Genomic DNA, 13,624 nt, shown 5'->3' on the forward strand with positions numbered 1-13,624 from the left:
ATTGAGATTGGATTTTCTTTAACATCTCATGTTGTTCTTGTCTCCTGAAGTCAGTTAGTCCCAAGTATTATGGAATGCTTAAATCCATATCTACTACTTCCTAGCTGTTTGACTTTGGGCACATATTAACTTGTTTGAGTCCCAGTTCCCTCATCAATAAATGGGCATAATAGTAGTACCTATCTTGGGTTGTTGTGAGAATTAAGTGAATTAATCCATGTATAGTGGTTAGCATAGCATCTGGCACATGTTACATGCTCAATAAATGCTATGTCATCACCATCATTAGCTTCTAGGTATATGCCTGGCACTAGGGACCACGCTACATAAGATATACAAGTTCTGGGCTTCTGTGAGAAGTACTTCATTAAGTACTTAATTTTATGAGAAAGGCTTTGCCTCCCTCCAATCTACTGCAAATGACATTAGTTATGGTTGGGCATGTTCTTTGTCTTTCTGAGTGTTCTGAGTCAGGACCTATGTTCTCTTTAGTGGCTTTACTTTGTGAATGCAGTACTTGTCTGTACCCTGTGGTAACTGGAATGTAAGGAATAGAAGGCTAAAATATGTATTGGTGGGAGGAACCACTTCCTGTTTAGAGCTACTTCCACTTCCTGGTTGGATCCACTTCCTGCTTAGAGCCACTTCCTCTTTAGAGAACTGGGATAGAAATGACTGCCACTGCACATATAGGAGTACCTTTGCTCCTCCTTTTTCTGTCTCTGCTCCCAAGGTACACTGTCCAATCATTTCACTTCCAGTGGTGTGTTGGCAACACTTGCAAGACTCAGGAGGTTTAGATTCCCATCCTTTCTTTTTTAACCTATGAGAACAGAGACTGAACCTATACCAGTAAAGGCCTCATTTATCCCCTACATCATGCATTTCAATTCCTGGTTTACATGTATGCCTGAGCTAGTGTCCTTTTGCCTATGTGGCTGGTATGGGCCATCTCCCTGGCACACACCCCTTAGGGATGCTAACTAGACTGGCACACCCACTTGCCTTGGCATGTTTTATGGATGACCCAAGCTGCAAACACCAACATGTATAAGACATATGCTCTTTTCTTTGTATAATTTCAGGCACCAAAATATGCCTACACATAGGGGTGTGTGCATACAGACACACGCGTACTCTTTTTTGCCTGGTAGAAATATGCTTCTGTGATGTTCCTTCTACTCCCACACATGCCCCTCCATGGCTGGCACATCTCCTAATTATTCCCATCTACTCCCTCCCCGTAGACCTCTTGTGTGTATATTTTGGCACACATTCTCTTGATTCCGCCTAGTTCCTTTCTCTCTTTCTCTCTCTCTCTCTCTCTCTCTCTCTCTCTCTCTCTCTCTCTCTCTCTCTCTCTCTTTCTTTCCCTGTTTCCCTCCCTCTTCTTCCTCTTCACAACTCTTTAGAAAATTTGTTAAACTATACACTCTTTATTATTAATGTACATTTATGAAAAATTCTTCACAGTTACAAAAGTGCATGGTTATAAAATCATCTCCATACAAAGGTGGGCATCTTCCCTCTCCCCACCCCTCCCTAACCCTCCCACCCCCCAGACATCAGCACTCCACAGGACAGTGCTAGAAAAATGGAGAGCTCTGTGGGTGCAGATCTCTCCATCCAGTGCTGTGGCAAACATAATGGTGATTTACGCAAGACCTTGCCTGACTTCCTTACTTCATTTCTCCTTTGCGTCCTTCTGGGGTGGGGAGAGCAGACAAGTTTCTCTAGCTTTGGGAGGAATGGAGAAAGGTGTCTCCTTATGTTCTTCGAGAGCTAGAAAGGATGTCAGAGCAATATCAACGAAGACATCTATAGGGAAAATAGGGGCTGTAGGTCTTTCCTAACGGATGAAGAGAAATACCTATTTCGGTCTGTTTAAATTCCATACACCAGCCTCCTTGAAAGGATCCAGCAAAATCTATAGCAACTCTGGGGACCTATTTCTGTAGGGTTCTCTGGGAATCCCTATAGGGATGGAGAACAGATGAGGGTTTGTCTGAGGGTGACCAGAAGCAATTAGTACAGACTGGTGTGGTGCAGATGTGGGGCCTTTTCTACAGAACAATTTTCTTTGTCTAGACTTTGACCATCACAGCCCTATTAGTTAACTAAACTTTGATATTCTCAGGCCCAGCATGAAGGAAGCTTCTGTGACAAGGACAAGTCTCTGAGGGATAGAGAGTGGCGGGAAGCAGTCAGGCTGTCATTAGGCTGCCTCAGTCACCTCTCTCTCTCTCTCTCTCTCTCTCTCTCTCTCTCTCTCTCTCTCTCTCTCTCTCTGTATATTTTCTGAGCAGCTATCCCTACCCCAACCTTGATGGGATTCCATATTAGTGTACCAAACAATACAATAAACAGATGGCTGAATAGACTGTGTCAGAGAAATCAAGTTCCAGAGAGATTGGCCCCATATCAGTAGATACACAAACTACATGGAACCTCATGAACATACACATGGTCTTAGAGATACCCCAACACTTACATGTTAACTAGTCTGGAAAAATCTTAATGAAGCCTTGTAGGCTCACCATCATGGGTTCTTGGTCAGCAGTGTGTGGGAACAGTTTTAGCCAGGACTTCTAGATTTCCTCTAGAAGCTTGCTTCTGGTAGCCTATAGAAGATGCTGGTAGTGGAGGTGGGGGAAAAAAGTAATTCCTTGGCAGAAGGGAAGTTTCCTCATTGTGCTTTAGTTAACTGGGGACCTCTTAGTAGCTGGAGAAGCATCTGTTCTTTAAAAGCCACATGTCCTACTCAGAAAAGTTTGCCATTAATGGGGACTAAATAGTCTCATTAGAAAGAACATTGGATCTCAAGGGGCATTTGGTGCCTTGTTTGGTTCTAGTCCTATGCAAAAAAGAGTATATATCTTAAAATATATTAACTATATTTCAGCAAACAAGCATCTCTAGGAGATTATCATAGATGTATATGGTGTCCCTCTATGGGAGGCTTAACTATTTGTGTCAGGACTATTATTTCTACAAGTTCATCCTCAAATACTTTAGCTTTGGAAGGAATGGACAAAGGTGTCCCTGGCAGCTTGATGGGTGGAGAGCAGCCCTGGTCCAGCAGTTCCTGGACATAGCAGAAGAAGAGACAGGGAACAGCTCTGCTCCAGGAGTCGCAGGAGCAGGGCGCTGGCCCGGAAGTTATAAATGAGATTCGAGGGACACAATGTTCAAGTACTCCAGGTCTAACAAAGTTTCTGGACACTCTTTTGGTTGAGTAGCTCAGAGAGCATGAGTAAGGGAAAACTTCTTAGAAGGTGAAATGGATTTCTCCTTCATTCTTTCAGGTCTGCCGGGAGGATGGGATGATGCAAGCCTGCTGGAGCTGGGGGCAAGGTAGCGGGCCCATGTTTTCATTCCCATCCCCGCCAGCCTTGCCAATGTTGGTCTGTGCCTTAAAGTCTTCCCCTATCGTGCAGAGGTTCTCACCCACAGCTTTCAGTCACCCTGTGCATCTCTCTCTTGCAACACAACACAGCAGGGCCTGAGTGGGAGAGGTTAACACAGCTTCCTCTCCTGTTTTCCCAAATCTTATTTTTCAGATGGCCACCATTTCTAATGTGTTATTCACACATTGCAAAGCAGGTGACTCCTATTCAGATGTTACCTGGGCTGCTTCTGTTTCAGAGGCTGTGATTTGCCCCACTGTAAGCACATCTAAATCTGGACAGCAGTTGGGTTTCACTGCCCTTTGTTTAGCTGCTGTACTGGGATGTTGATGGCTGCTGAATCTGAGGGCCCTCGACCCAGGTGTCCCAGGCGTTTTCTTCCTCAAGCACCTGGGACAGCACTGGGAAGAGAACTGAGTTGGAGTTGAGTCCTAGCCCTGCGTGTAGGCAGGGCACGTTCACTCTTGAGTCTCTATTTTTCCATCCATGAAATAGAAGTAATGATGTTTGGTTTGCCTCCCATGCAGGGTTGTGAAGAGTCAAGGAGAATGACGCCAAAGAGGTTCACGAGCTGTCCAGTGCTGAACAAACACCGGGGAATGATGAAGCCGATGACACTGATGGTGAAGATGATGACAACAATGATGATAATTGTGCTGTGCACATGAAGTTACTTGACTTTTGACTGACTGAGTGTACACAATTTCCCTGAATGGAGCCACCTATTACCTTCCTTCTACAGTGTATCCAGATAACCTTGGGTAAAACTCTCAGCTCTCTACAATTAATTCATCTGTAAAATGGGAATAATAACCATCAGGCAGTGTTGCTGTAACAATGGAAGTAAATGAGTCCATAGGTGTAAAGTGCCTGGCTCTTAATAGGAACATCATCAGCACTACTTGACTTGAAATTTATATAGCGTTGGAGGGAATTCTGATGTCCCCCAACTTGGATGGGGTAGTCCAAAAACACAGATTATTTTGCTCATAAGTATCATATGACCTTAACCTCTCTGAGCCTTACTTGCCCATCTGTAAAACTGGAATGACAAGGCTCACCTCAAAAGACTGCTGTGTGTCAAAGGGAATTGCCTATGGAGAAGAGCTTATCACAGTGCCTGACACGGGCGGGCGAGTGCTTGGTGATTAACAGCTCTCTCACCCTTATGCTTAAATGAGTGCGTTGCTTAGAAGAAAGAGCAAATTGTCCTGTTATTACCACAGTGATGGCCATCTATCTCCCCTTCAGTCCTGTACCCTCATGCTACAGGGCTGCAGCCCACAGTAGACTTTCCCGGTGAGGTCCCTTGGGGTGAGCACCGTGGCAAGAACAGTCACGAGAGTAGGAGTCCCAGGGTGCCAGGACTTTGTTGCCCCATTGCTGGGTCTTCTGCTGAGGCCAAAGCTAGAGTGAGAAGCAGGAGACAGGGATGGAGAAAGGGCTGCGAAGGTGCGACCTGGGACCTCCCCAGCAGGCTACAGCTGGCAACGTAGTGTGGGGGGCAGTCACTGGTAGCTGCTGGTAGGAGGAAGCCAAGGGGGCTGACATGGAGGTCTTCTCACCCTCTGGAGGCAACGGTGGGCAGCCCCAAGCACTGACAGATTGGGTGTCAGAGGGAAAGTTCCGGTCCTGAGCCACTTCCCTCTGTAGACTAAAGTCACAGGGATTGTTCCAGGTTCTCAACAGTCCATGCATATCCTGGCCTCTGTCATTTGTGTGTGTCTGTCTTTCTCTGTTTGCTTCACAAAGCGGACTGTTTTTGATGACTCAGCTCACGAGTCACCTCCACTGTTGTAATTCTCTTGGAGTTTTTGAGGCACAGTTGATGACCCCTCCTTTGGGCTTCCATAGCTCTGTGCTCAGAGTGCAGACAAATTGTCTGAAAGGGAAGAGTTTCTGAATCTCTCTCCTCTGTCAGGGGCAAGTGCTTTGAGGGGCAGGGACTAGGTGGATTCATCTAACATTGCCAGTTCCTAGCACAGTGCCTGGCTCGCTGAAGAAGCTCACTCAAAAGTACTCTCCTGACCTTGCTTGAACCATGACAGGTGACCAGGGCACCATGGGACCAGAGTGGGCAGCCAGGAAGGGTATCTGGTGGTCAATGGCAGTGGCGGTTGGCAGCATGGAGGGACTCTTCCCTCCCATGTCAAATCTCTTCCTCTTCGCTGGCCTTGCTCCAACGGTGGCAGCAGTTGGCTGTGATGCCCAGGAGGAAGTTGGTTGCCACAGATGCGATGGAAACCACGAAACCCACAAACGCGATGAAGAGGTAATCATCCAGGGTCAGGGTCAGATGGCAGGCTTTGAAGCTCTCCTCAGTGAGGGAGAAGAGTGGGGCGCCCTCGACCTCAGGGGGCCCCCGGCACTCAGCCAGCTGAGAATCTGCAACACAGAACCCAGGGAGGGTGAGGTGCCTGAGGGAGAGAGAATAGAATGGAGAGCCCCCACCCCACCCAGAAGTTGACTTTCTTATTGAGTTTTTTTTGTGCCAATTTTTTTACTTACCTTCTTTAGTCCCCTCAGCAGCCCTCAAGGTAAATATGTTTATAGATGTGGAGATTGCTGCTAGGAGAGGTTGGTAACTCGCCTAAATTCCAATAGCTACTAATAGTAGAGCTGGGATGTTTGTTGGATACAACTGTGTCTTACAATAGCCTTCCAACTGGTCTTTGGGCTTCTGCCCTTAAACCATCTCAACACAGCTGGCGGAGCCATCCATTCAAACCCAAAGTCCTGTCATGTCACTCTCTGCTTTAAACCCTCCCCTTATCTCCCCGCAGAATGAAAGCCAAGGCCCTCTCTGGGGGCTGCAAGAGCTCCCCTATCCTCCTCCTCTGCTCTAGCCACACACATCTCCGGGTCATTCTTCCATCACTCCAAGCATGTCCCCTTTGGGGGTGGGGACGGGGTGCCTTGGCATTTGAGGATGTTTCTCTCCTGAATCTCTGCACAGCTCAGTCTCTCACTTCCTTGGGGATTTTGCTCAAAGGTCACCTTATTAGTGAGGCTTCCCTTGTGATTCTACATAAAATAGCAACCTCCACTTCACCTTTCTCTAGGCACCCCCTATCTTACCTATTCTGCTTAATTTTTCTCTGTAACAACTCATTTGTTATCTGTCTCTACCCCTTTGATTATAAGCACTTCCCACAGCATCCTTTGCATCAGACTCATGTCCTGTCCACGTAAGTGCTCAATGAATCTTTGTGAAATGCGTATGTGAATGAATGACTGTGTCCAGCTCCAAAGCTTTGGGACTTTCTACTACCCCATGTGGCTTTTCCAGATACACAAAGTGTAGGGTTAAGCATAAGGGCTCTGGAGCTATTGGCCTAGGTTCAAATCCCCTCTCTACCTTTCCCTCGTTGATTACCGGTAAGCTAGTTAATCCCTCCTGTATCTTGACTTCTTCATCTGTAAAATAAGGATGGTAATAGTACCTACCTCAAAGGGTTGTCGTGAAGGTTCGATGAGTTAACATATATAAATGATATATTCTTGCTATGTAGTAAGTACTATGTAAGTGTGTTTTTATTATTTTCCTATGTTGGTCTCTCTGAACAGGTCAGTGGGCATCGTATTCTGCACACAGGTTTCTGTAAGAGAGGGCTTCTCCTTCAGTGCTACTGTTCTCTCCGTCATTGATGGTCCCACCTCATCCTCCCGGGGTCACGTGTACAAATACCTGATGATTGTGGGTTTATTGTATTCTGCTTTGGAAGTAAGAGTGGCATGCTCTAGCGGTTCTGCCATCCCTTCATTCAGGGGATAAATGTCAATCAAGCTCTCACCTTGGGCACGTCTTTTTTGCCTTTCTGGCTCTTAGGAAGATTCTTCTATAAGAACGGGATAATCTAACCCAATTGTCTAGGCGAGTCAGTGTGAAGGAGTTTTCTGAATTATGTGGTGCAAAATGGTATTTATTCATTCTGTAGTTTTTGAGGGCAAAAAATCAAATGAATTTGGATTGACCCTTCGGAGAAATGAACGAACATCATTTTCCTTAGAAATGGGAGTCAGCAGAAGAATGCAACCTGCCCCAAACCCCAGGTTGGGGGGGTCCCCATAGGCTGTATGCACGGTCCTCCAGACCCTGCCTAGGAAAAGACTGTGTCTGGAGTTGACCATCTCGGAACCGGAAGACGCTGAACTCCCAAGTCTATTGTGTACGTGACTGGGGTGGGTGTGAGACAGTACACAGCTGGGGAACGTGGCGACACTGAAGGCAAATGGTGTAGACCAACCCGAGGAGCCTCTGAGGGCATTTGGAAGAAGTACAGGATGAGGGCCCAGGGGCTGACAAAACTCTCTGGCAAGTCAAGGGATCCGTCTCAAAGTTGAGTTATATTCCAAGGACACCCTTCTGTGTCTCTGTGTTGGGATTTCTCCAAAGACCATGGATAGTAGCAGGGATCCCATGAGAAACGAGGAAGAGCAGAAAAAGACAAAGGGAAGAGGATCGCCTAATCCTTCCTACACGGGAAAGTTCTTCCTACACGGGCAGTAGGAGATATACCGGAGAGTGTGGTGTGCTGTGCAGTGTGTTCTTTGGAGGAATAGGGAGCCTGGCTTTGTAGCTGTGGCCTGTTTGCTTTCTCACTGTGGGTTTGTGGACACTTTCCTTCTCTGGAGCTCAGGTCCCTCACATGTACTGACTTCACATGAGGTTGCACTGGTGGGATCTGGGACCCCTCTCCTGCTCACTGGGAGTCTGTGCTTCTTCTGAAGGGCAGCAGGAGCCTCAGAGATCCCAGAAGAAGAGGAGCCTGGGTATGGGGGAAGCTTAGCACCCCAGAAGGCCCCTTCTGTCCTTAGAGCACAGGACAAGGGGGAGGAGAGGCAGCCTGAAAAGGCTGAGCAGGTGGGGCAGCTGCTCCAGGCAGCCTCTCCCTCCTGCCCCCTACCACTGCCCCATCTCGGCCCCCAGCTATTTTGGTTGCAGAGAATACCCTCCCACAGTCCTGTGCAAACACAGGAATCGTGACCCACGGCCCTCCCTCCCCCAAACTATTTCGGTCCTGGGCTCCCCACTCAGTCCTCCTCCCCCTCATACCTCATTCAGCATCACTTCTGAACACACTCTGAGCCCAGGCTCTGGGAAAGCCCCTGGGATAGTGCCTCCAGCTATTCCTGTTCTTCTACTGCTGGGGGCTTGTGCCAAAGCTCAGGACTGCCACACAGGAGAGCTGGCGATGAGGGTCCCCACGGAACACTGCCTGCATCTGGGCCAGGCTTGGGCACCACAGGGTGAGGCCAGGGCCCATCACCCATCAAACTTGCATGATCCAGGCTTCTTCAGGTCCCAAACCAACTCCAGTTGGGATTGGCTGGTTCAAGTCACATCCCAGGTTCCCCTCTCAACTCTCCATCCCGTGTTCAAACCTGGCAGAACTCTGCAGAGGCCCTCTGGCAATCCCAGAGCTCAGGCCCTGATTCTTCCTGTTAGCCTAGAACCTGGTTCTTCAGGATACAGCCAGAGGGCAGCCAGACTGCGAGGGATCGATTCCTGACTCCAACACTTAGCAGCTGTGTGACTTTGGGCAAGCTACTGAACCTCTCTGTGCCTTGGTTCCCCCCTCTGTAGAGTAGTGGTGGTGGGGGGCTCATTAGGGTTCATGTGAAGATGAAATGAACTAAAATGTATAATATGTTTAGAACAGAACATGACAGCCAGTAAAAAGGTAAATAGTGCTAGCCATTTCTATCTTTTTGAGAGTTTTGTCAGCACTCAGAACACTTAAAAAAGCAGCCTGGTCAAGGAGAACAGGGCTTAGAAGCCAAATAAACTTGTGTTTTATCCATGGCTCTGTCACTTTCTAAATAAGTGATTCCAGGCTACTCTTTTCAATGTTCTAAATCTCGGTTTCATCATCTGCAAAATGGGGATAATAAAAGTGGGGGTCTGATGATGCACAGCAAGTTCCTAGGTCACGGTGAAAGCCCAATAAGCACTGTCTATTATTAGTTATTCTTACTTGTTTACTGTCTGTCTGCCTCGTTAGGTCACAACTGCCACAGAAGCAAGGGTGGCACCTGTTTCATTAACAAATGAGTCCCCCGCGCCTAGCATGCAGAGCAGGGACTCAGCAAATACTTGTGGGTGAAAGAGCTGGTGTACAGAGAGGCGAGCACAGATCAGGGCACACAGTAGGACCTCGGATCTCTAAACTCCTCTCTCTCCCTTGGAGCATTTGCTTTCAGAGAGGCCAGTAACCCCCTCCCCATGGCCGCCCAGTCTCGCCCCTTCCCTTACCAGCTGTACAGCGCTGGATCCGGTTCCGCAGCCACTTCAGCAGGGGCTCCATGGTGCAGCCGCACACCCAGGGGTTGCCACCGATCTGCAGCGTCACCAGCCCCGGCAAGCCCTCGAGGGCCTCGAGGCTGAGGAAGGCCAGGCCCCCGTAGCTGAGGTCCAGGTCTCGGAGCTGCACCAGCCCCTGGAAGGCCTGCGGGTGCACCCTGCGTAGCCACGGGTTGTGGCTCAGGTCGATGTGCACCAGGCCGTGGGCGTCCTGGAACATGGCGGCTGGCACATGGCTGAGGTTGTTGTAGCTCAGATCCAAGTGTGCCAGGCGCTTGGCATGGAGAAAGAGGCCGGGGGGCAGCTCCACCAAGGAGTTGTTGCGCAAATCCAGCACTCGGAGCTCCATGTAGCATGTGAGGTAGCCCGGCGGCACCGCAGCGATGCGGTTGTGGGCCAGGCTGAGGTTGAGAGTGTCCATTGGCAAGTCAGGGGGCACGGAGAAGAGCCGTTGGCTGCTGCAGTCCACCACCTGGTTACGGCACGTGCAAAGGACTGGGCAGCTGGTGCCGGCGTCCGAGTGCATCACCCCGGCTGTTAAGAGGAGAGAGACCAGCAGCACGGCTGGGTGGGGGGGCCCTGGCCAGGGCAGCTGGGACCAGGTGTCACCCATCTTAGGCAGCTGGCAACAGCAGTGCTGAAGCGAGCCCATTGGGACAGGGGCTGTGTCCATGGAATGAAGAGTCAGTGGCACAGGAACGCAGCTACATCAGGGGACAGAGTCCTGGAGGGTGGGGCTTCTGAGCAGGTGGTGTCATGGCTCAAGCCTCTCCTTGGAGCCTCTAAGGCCACAAGCCTCCCTAGGTGAGAGCCATAGGAAGTCCCCTTTGGAGCCTGGGTGGCAATCAACTGAGTTAAGGTCCCCTAGGGTCTGCAAAGATGATCACAACTTGAGACAGGAAGGCGATGAGGATGGGGCTGGAGCGGCTGCCTGCAGGTCTTGGAATCCCTGTAGATCTTTTGTGTCCCTCTCATCCAGGACTGCTGATGGTTTCTCTCTGTACTGGGGGGGGGAGGGGGGGAGGGCAGGAAGGACATGAAAGGTGCCTTTTAAAGATCCTGGCACATCTGAAAAAAAAAACCCCTAAGCTCTGTCCCAAGTCTGGGACTGATTAGGAGGTCAGAGCTGCCTCTGGGTCTCCAGCATTCAAGGTCTCAGAGGCCATTCTCCTGGTGGCCCAGTAGGCTCATTTCCAAGGGGGTCCTGGGGTTGGCGATTTAGGCAGGGAGCCCGGGGTGAAGTGAATCTCCTTGGGCCCCCTGAAAGCCTGTGTCCTTACCCTCAGTGTCTATTGAAATCCCCAGGGAGGGGAGGACCCCAAGTGACACCCACTGTCTGGGCCGCTGAGGTTGGAAAGTCATGTGTCCTGGAGGTGCAGGACGGGGGTCAGCTAGAAGCTTTGGCGACTGCCCAAGCCAGCGCATCTCAGCTGGCTTTGTGTTCAGCAGGCGGAGGCAGGGTTCCCTCTGTCAACAAGGAAAGCACTCAGGCAGAGAAATCCAGTGCCCTCTCCTCCCCGCTGTCCCCTCCCCTGGGTTCCTGACTCCTTCCTCACTCCTCTTTGCCACCAACCACAAAGTTCTTTGCGGACTGTCTCTCAGGTGTGGCAACGGCTGTGCTCAGACCCCAACCACCTCACATGGTTGTCACCCACTAGCCTTCCCGCCCCTACTTGCAGTCATCCTCCTAAGTCTGTCCTGGGCTGGACACATTTTCTTCTCATAGCCCCAGCCCTGTTAGCACCAAACACCCCATCCTTGAACAACTCTCGAAGAAAAAAATGCACACACACTGGCCGATCACATACCTCTTTCAGACCCCCTTAGCATCTCTCTCTCACTGTTCTCCCGTGACTCCAACACATCTTGCCCTGCCCAGCGCTCACTCATCCTGTTTTCTCTCCAGCTTTCTTCTGCACACGCACTCCTGAAGAGCCCCCTTGCAGCCTGCCCCCAGTGCACACCCCAAAATCATCCCCAGTGCACACCCCGAAATCCCAGCAACCTTTCCCATAGACACTCCATTCTCCCCGCAGCCCCCAGCTCGAGCCCACACCCACACTTGGTCAGGCAGAGGGACAGAGCGGGATGACACACCCGTTGCCTCAGCCTGCCGCCCGCCCTGCACCCTCCGCGGACCCTGGCCTCTCTGGTGCCCACCCGCTGTCCTCAGTTGTCCTCCCCATCCCCTTGTCTGGCACTGCCTCTCTTTCCATTACTTCCAGCCTCAATCCCGCCCACTGGGAAACCACCCCAGCTCCCCTTTCTCCAGACTCATTTTTCTGAGCCCCAAGGTCTCTCTGCCTTGCACTCCCACAGGCCCTCATGAGCCCACTTACTATGTTCCAAGGACACAGCCATCAATCTGCAGCAGACACGGGGCTCCCTCCCTCACGCTGGAATCCCCGCGTCTGCTTCAGGAGAACAGATTGCCTCCCCGGCTGGTCCCCTCCCCCGGCCTCTCCTCCTCCATGGCTCCTGGATCCTGGGGCAGCATCCTCGGTGGTTTCCCGTCCTGTGGTCCCTGTGCTGCCCCCTTCTTTTACCCAAACGGAGAATGAGAGGGAGGGTGCGCGGAAGAAAGTTCATAGAATCCGAAAGCCTTTTCCAGAAACTCAGCTTGGTGCTGAGGCTGCTGGGGTTTGTGGCTTCTGCCAGGTCTTCCCCTCCTTCCCCATCCCTCCCTCTCTCCCCCTCCTCTCTTCCTTTTTCGCTCCTTTTTTTTTTTTTTTCCTCGAGGGCCAGGTACTGACGTTGCACTGTCTCTTAGCAACTGCCTCCACATCTCTGAGCAACAGGAGCGCTTGCTATGGACCCCACTAAGAAGAGAGAGAAACGAAGGAGGCAGTCACACAGGATCCTGCTGATAGGGCGAGGGGGTCGACAGGGCAGGGCAGGGGCAGGGCAGGGGGAGAGGAGCGAGAAGGGAGAGAGGGCAAAGGGCCCAGTGGAATCTGCCATGGAGGAGAGGTTTAAGGGCATCAGACCCAGAAGGGGAAATAGAGACAGCTTGGAGGAGAAAGTGACTTAGTGGGAGGTGGGGAAGGGGGGAGAAGGTAGAGAAAACGGGGGGGGGGCATGAAGACATAAATAAGGATGGAAAGAGAAGAGAGAACTGGATGTGACAAGTTTTCTCACTTGATGGGATACATCTATTCAGTCCATATATGACATCTATTTCCCTGAGTATGAATGGATTTTGGTCACCTGGTATCAGGTGACTGACTGGCTTGGCTCAGGGCTTGTCAGGGACAGTTATAGGAGGTGAGAACTTTTCTGTGTTCCTTCATTGACCCTAAGTCCTGACCCCACAAGCTCTGAGAGCTTTGGGATGCAAAGGGCCAACTGCCAGGTCCAGGTGGGGTACCTGGGGCCACAGAGACACTCAGATCTGTCTCTAGGGGAGTGGATGCTGCCAGGAAAACTGGTGGTCCTGTTATCTTCCTCCAGACTCCAGGGACTCTGTCTGCTGTCCTGTTCCCATCTCTCAAAGCATCCTGTTCCCTCCCACTGCAGACTGACTTCAGATGAAGGTGAAGTCTTTGCAACACCCCTTTTCTTGATGACCTATTGAACAAGTCTCTAGCTGCCTTGCGTTTTTAAAGATTTTTTTTTTAATTGGGGAATTGGGGAAGGGGGACAGACAAGTTGCTGTCTTTTTTTGTTCTTCAGTCTAGTTGTGGAGGACGTTGCTTCACTGGCCCAAGCTGGCACCATCATTGAGCTCTTCCCAGGCGAGGCAGATCAGTCGCCGGCTTCTGGACTGCCGCTCGCAGTGGCTGCTGGCCGCTCACGCTGGCTGCTGGTCGCTCATGCTGGCTGCTTGCTGCTCACGCTGGCTGCTGGCTACACACGGTAGCCCATGGCAACCCACTGCCACAGGGGCTGCAGCCTACACGGTCGCCTGGCGACT

At 50.7% G+C, this 13,624-nt stretch overlaps 1 protein-coding gene across 4 annotated transcripts; it reads right to left on the reverse strand.

Moving 5' to 3' along the window:
* Positions 1-1,528: 1,528 nt before the first annotated feature.
* LRRC55 (leucine rich repeat containing 55) lies at positions 1,529-12,381 on the reverse strand. Of its 4 annotated transcripts, XM_019624210.1 has the most exons (4): positions 12,051-12,381; positions 10,992-11,178; positions 9,664-10,714; positions 1,529-5,792 (listed from the first exon to the last, which is right to left on the reverse strand). In XM_019624210.1, the coding sequence occupies exons 3-4, from the start codon at positions 10,382-10,384 to the stop codon at positions 5,557-5,559; spliced, it is 957 nt and encodes a 318-aa protein (XP_019479755.1). In that variant the 5' UTR covers positions 10,385-10,714; positions 10,992-11,178; positions 12,051-12,381; the 3' UTR covers positions 1,529-5,556. The 4 variants fall into 4 exon arrangements, with proteins under 4 accessions (XP_019479755.1, XP_019479757.1, XP_019479754.1 ...); XM_019624212.1 differs by lacking the exon at positions 10,992-11,178 and having other exon boundaries at positions 9,664-10,709; XM_019624209.1 differs by lacking the exon at positions 10,992-11,178.
* Positions 12,382-13,624: the final 1,243 nt, after the last annotated feature.

Source organism: Hipposideros armiger, unplaced genomic scaffold (genome assembly GCF_001890085.2).
Source record: "Hipposideros armiger isolate ML-2016 unplaced genomic scaffold, ASM189008v1 scaffold_582, whole genome shotgun sequence".
Classification (NCBI taxonomy): Eukaryota; Metazoa; Chordata; class Mammalia; order Chiroptera; family Hipposideridae; genus Hipposideros; species Hipposideros armiger.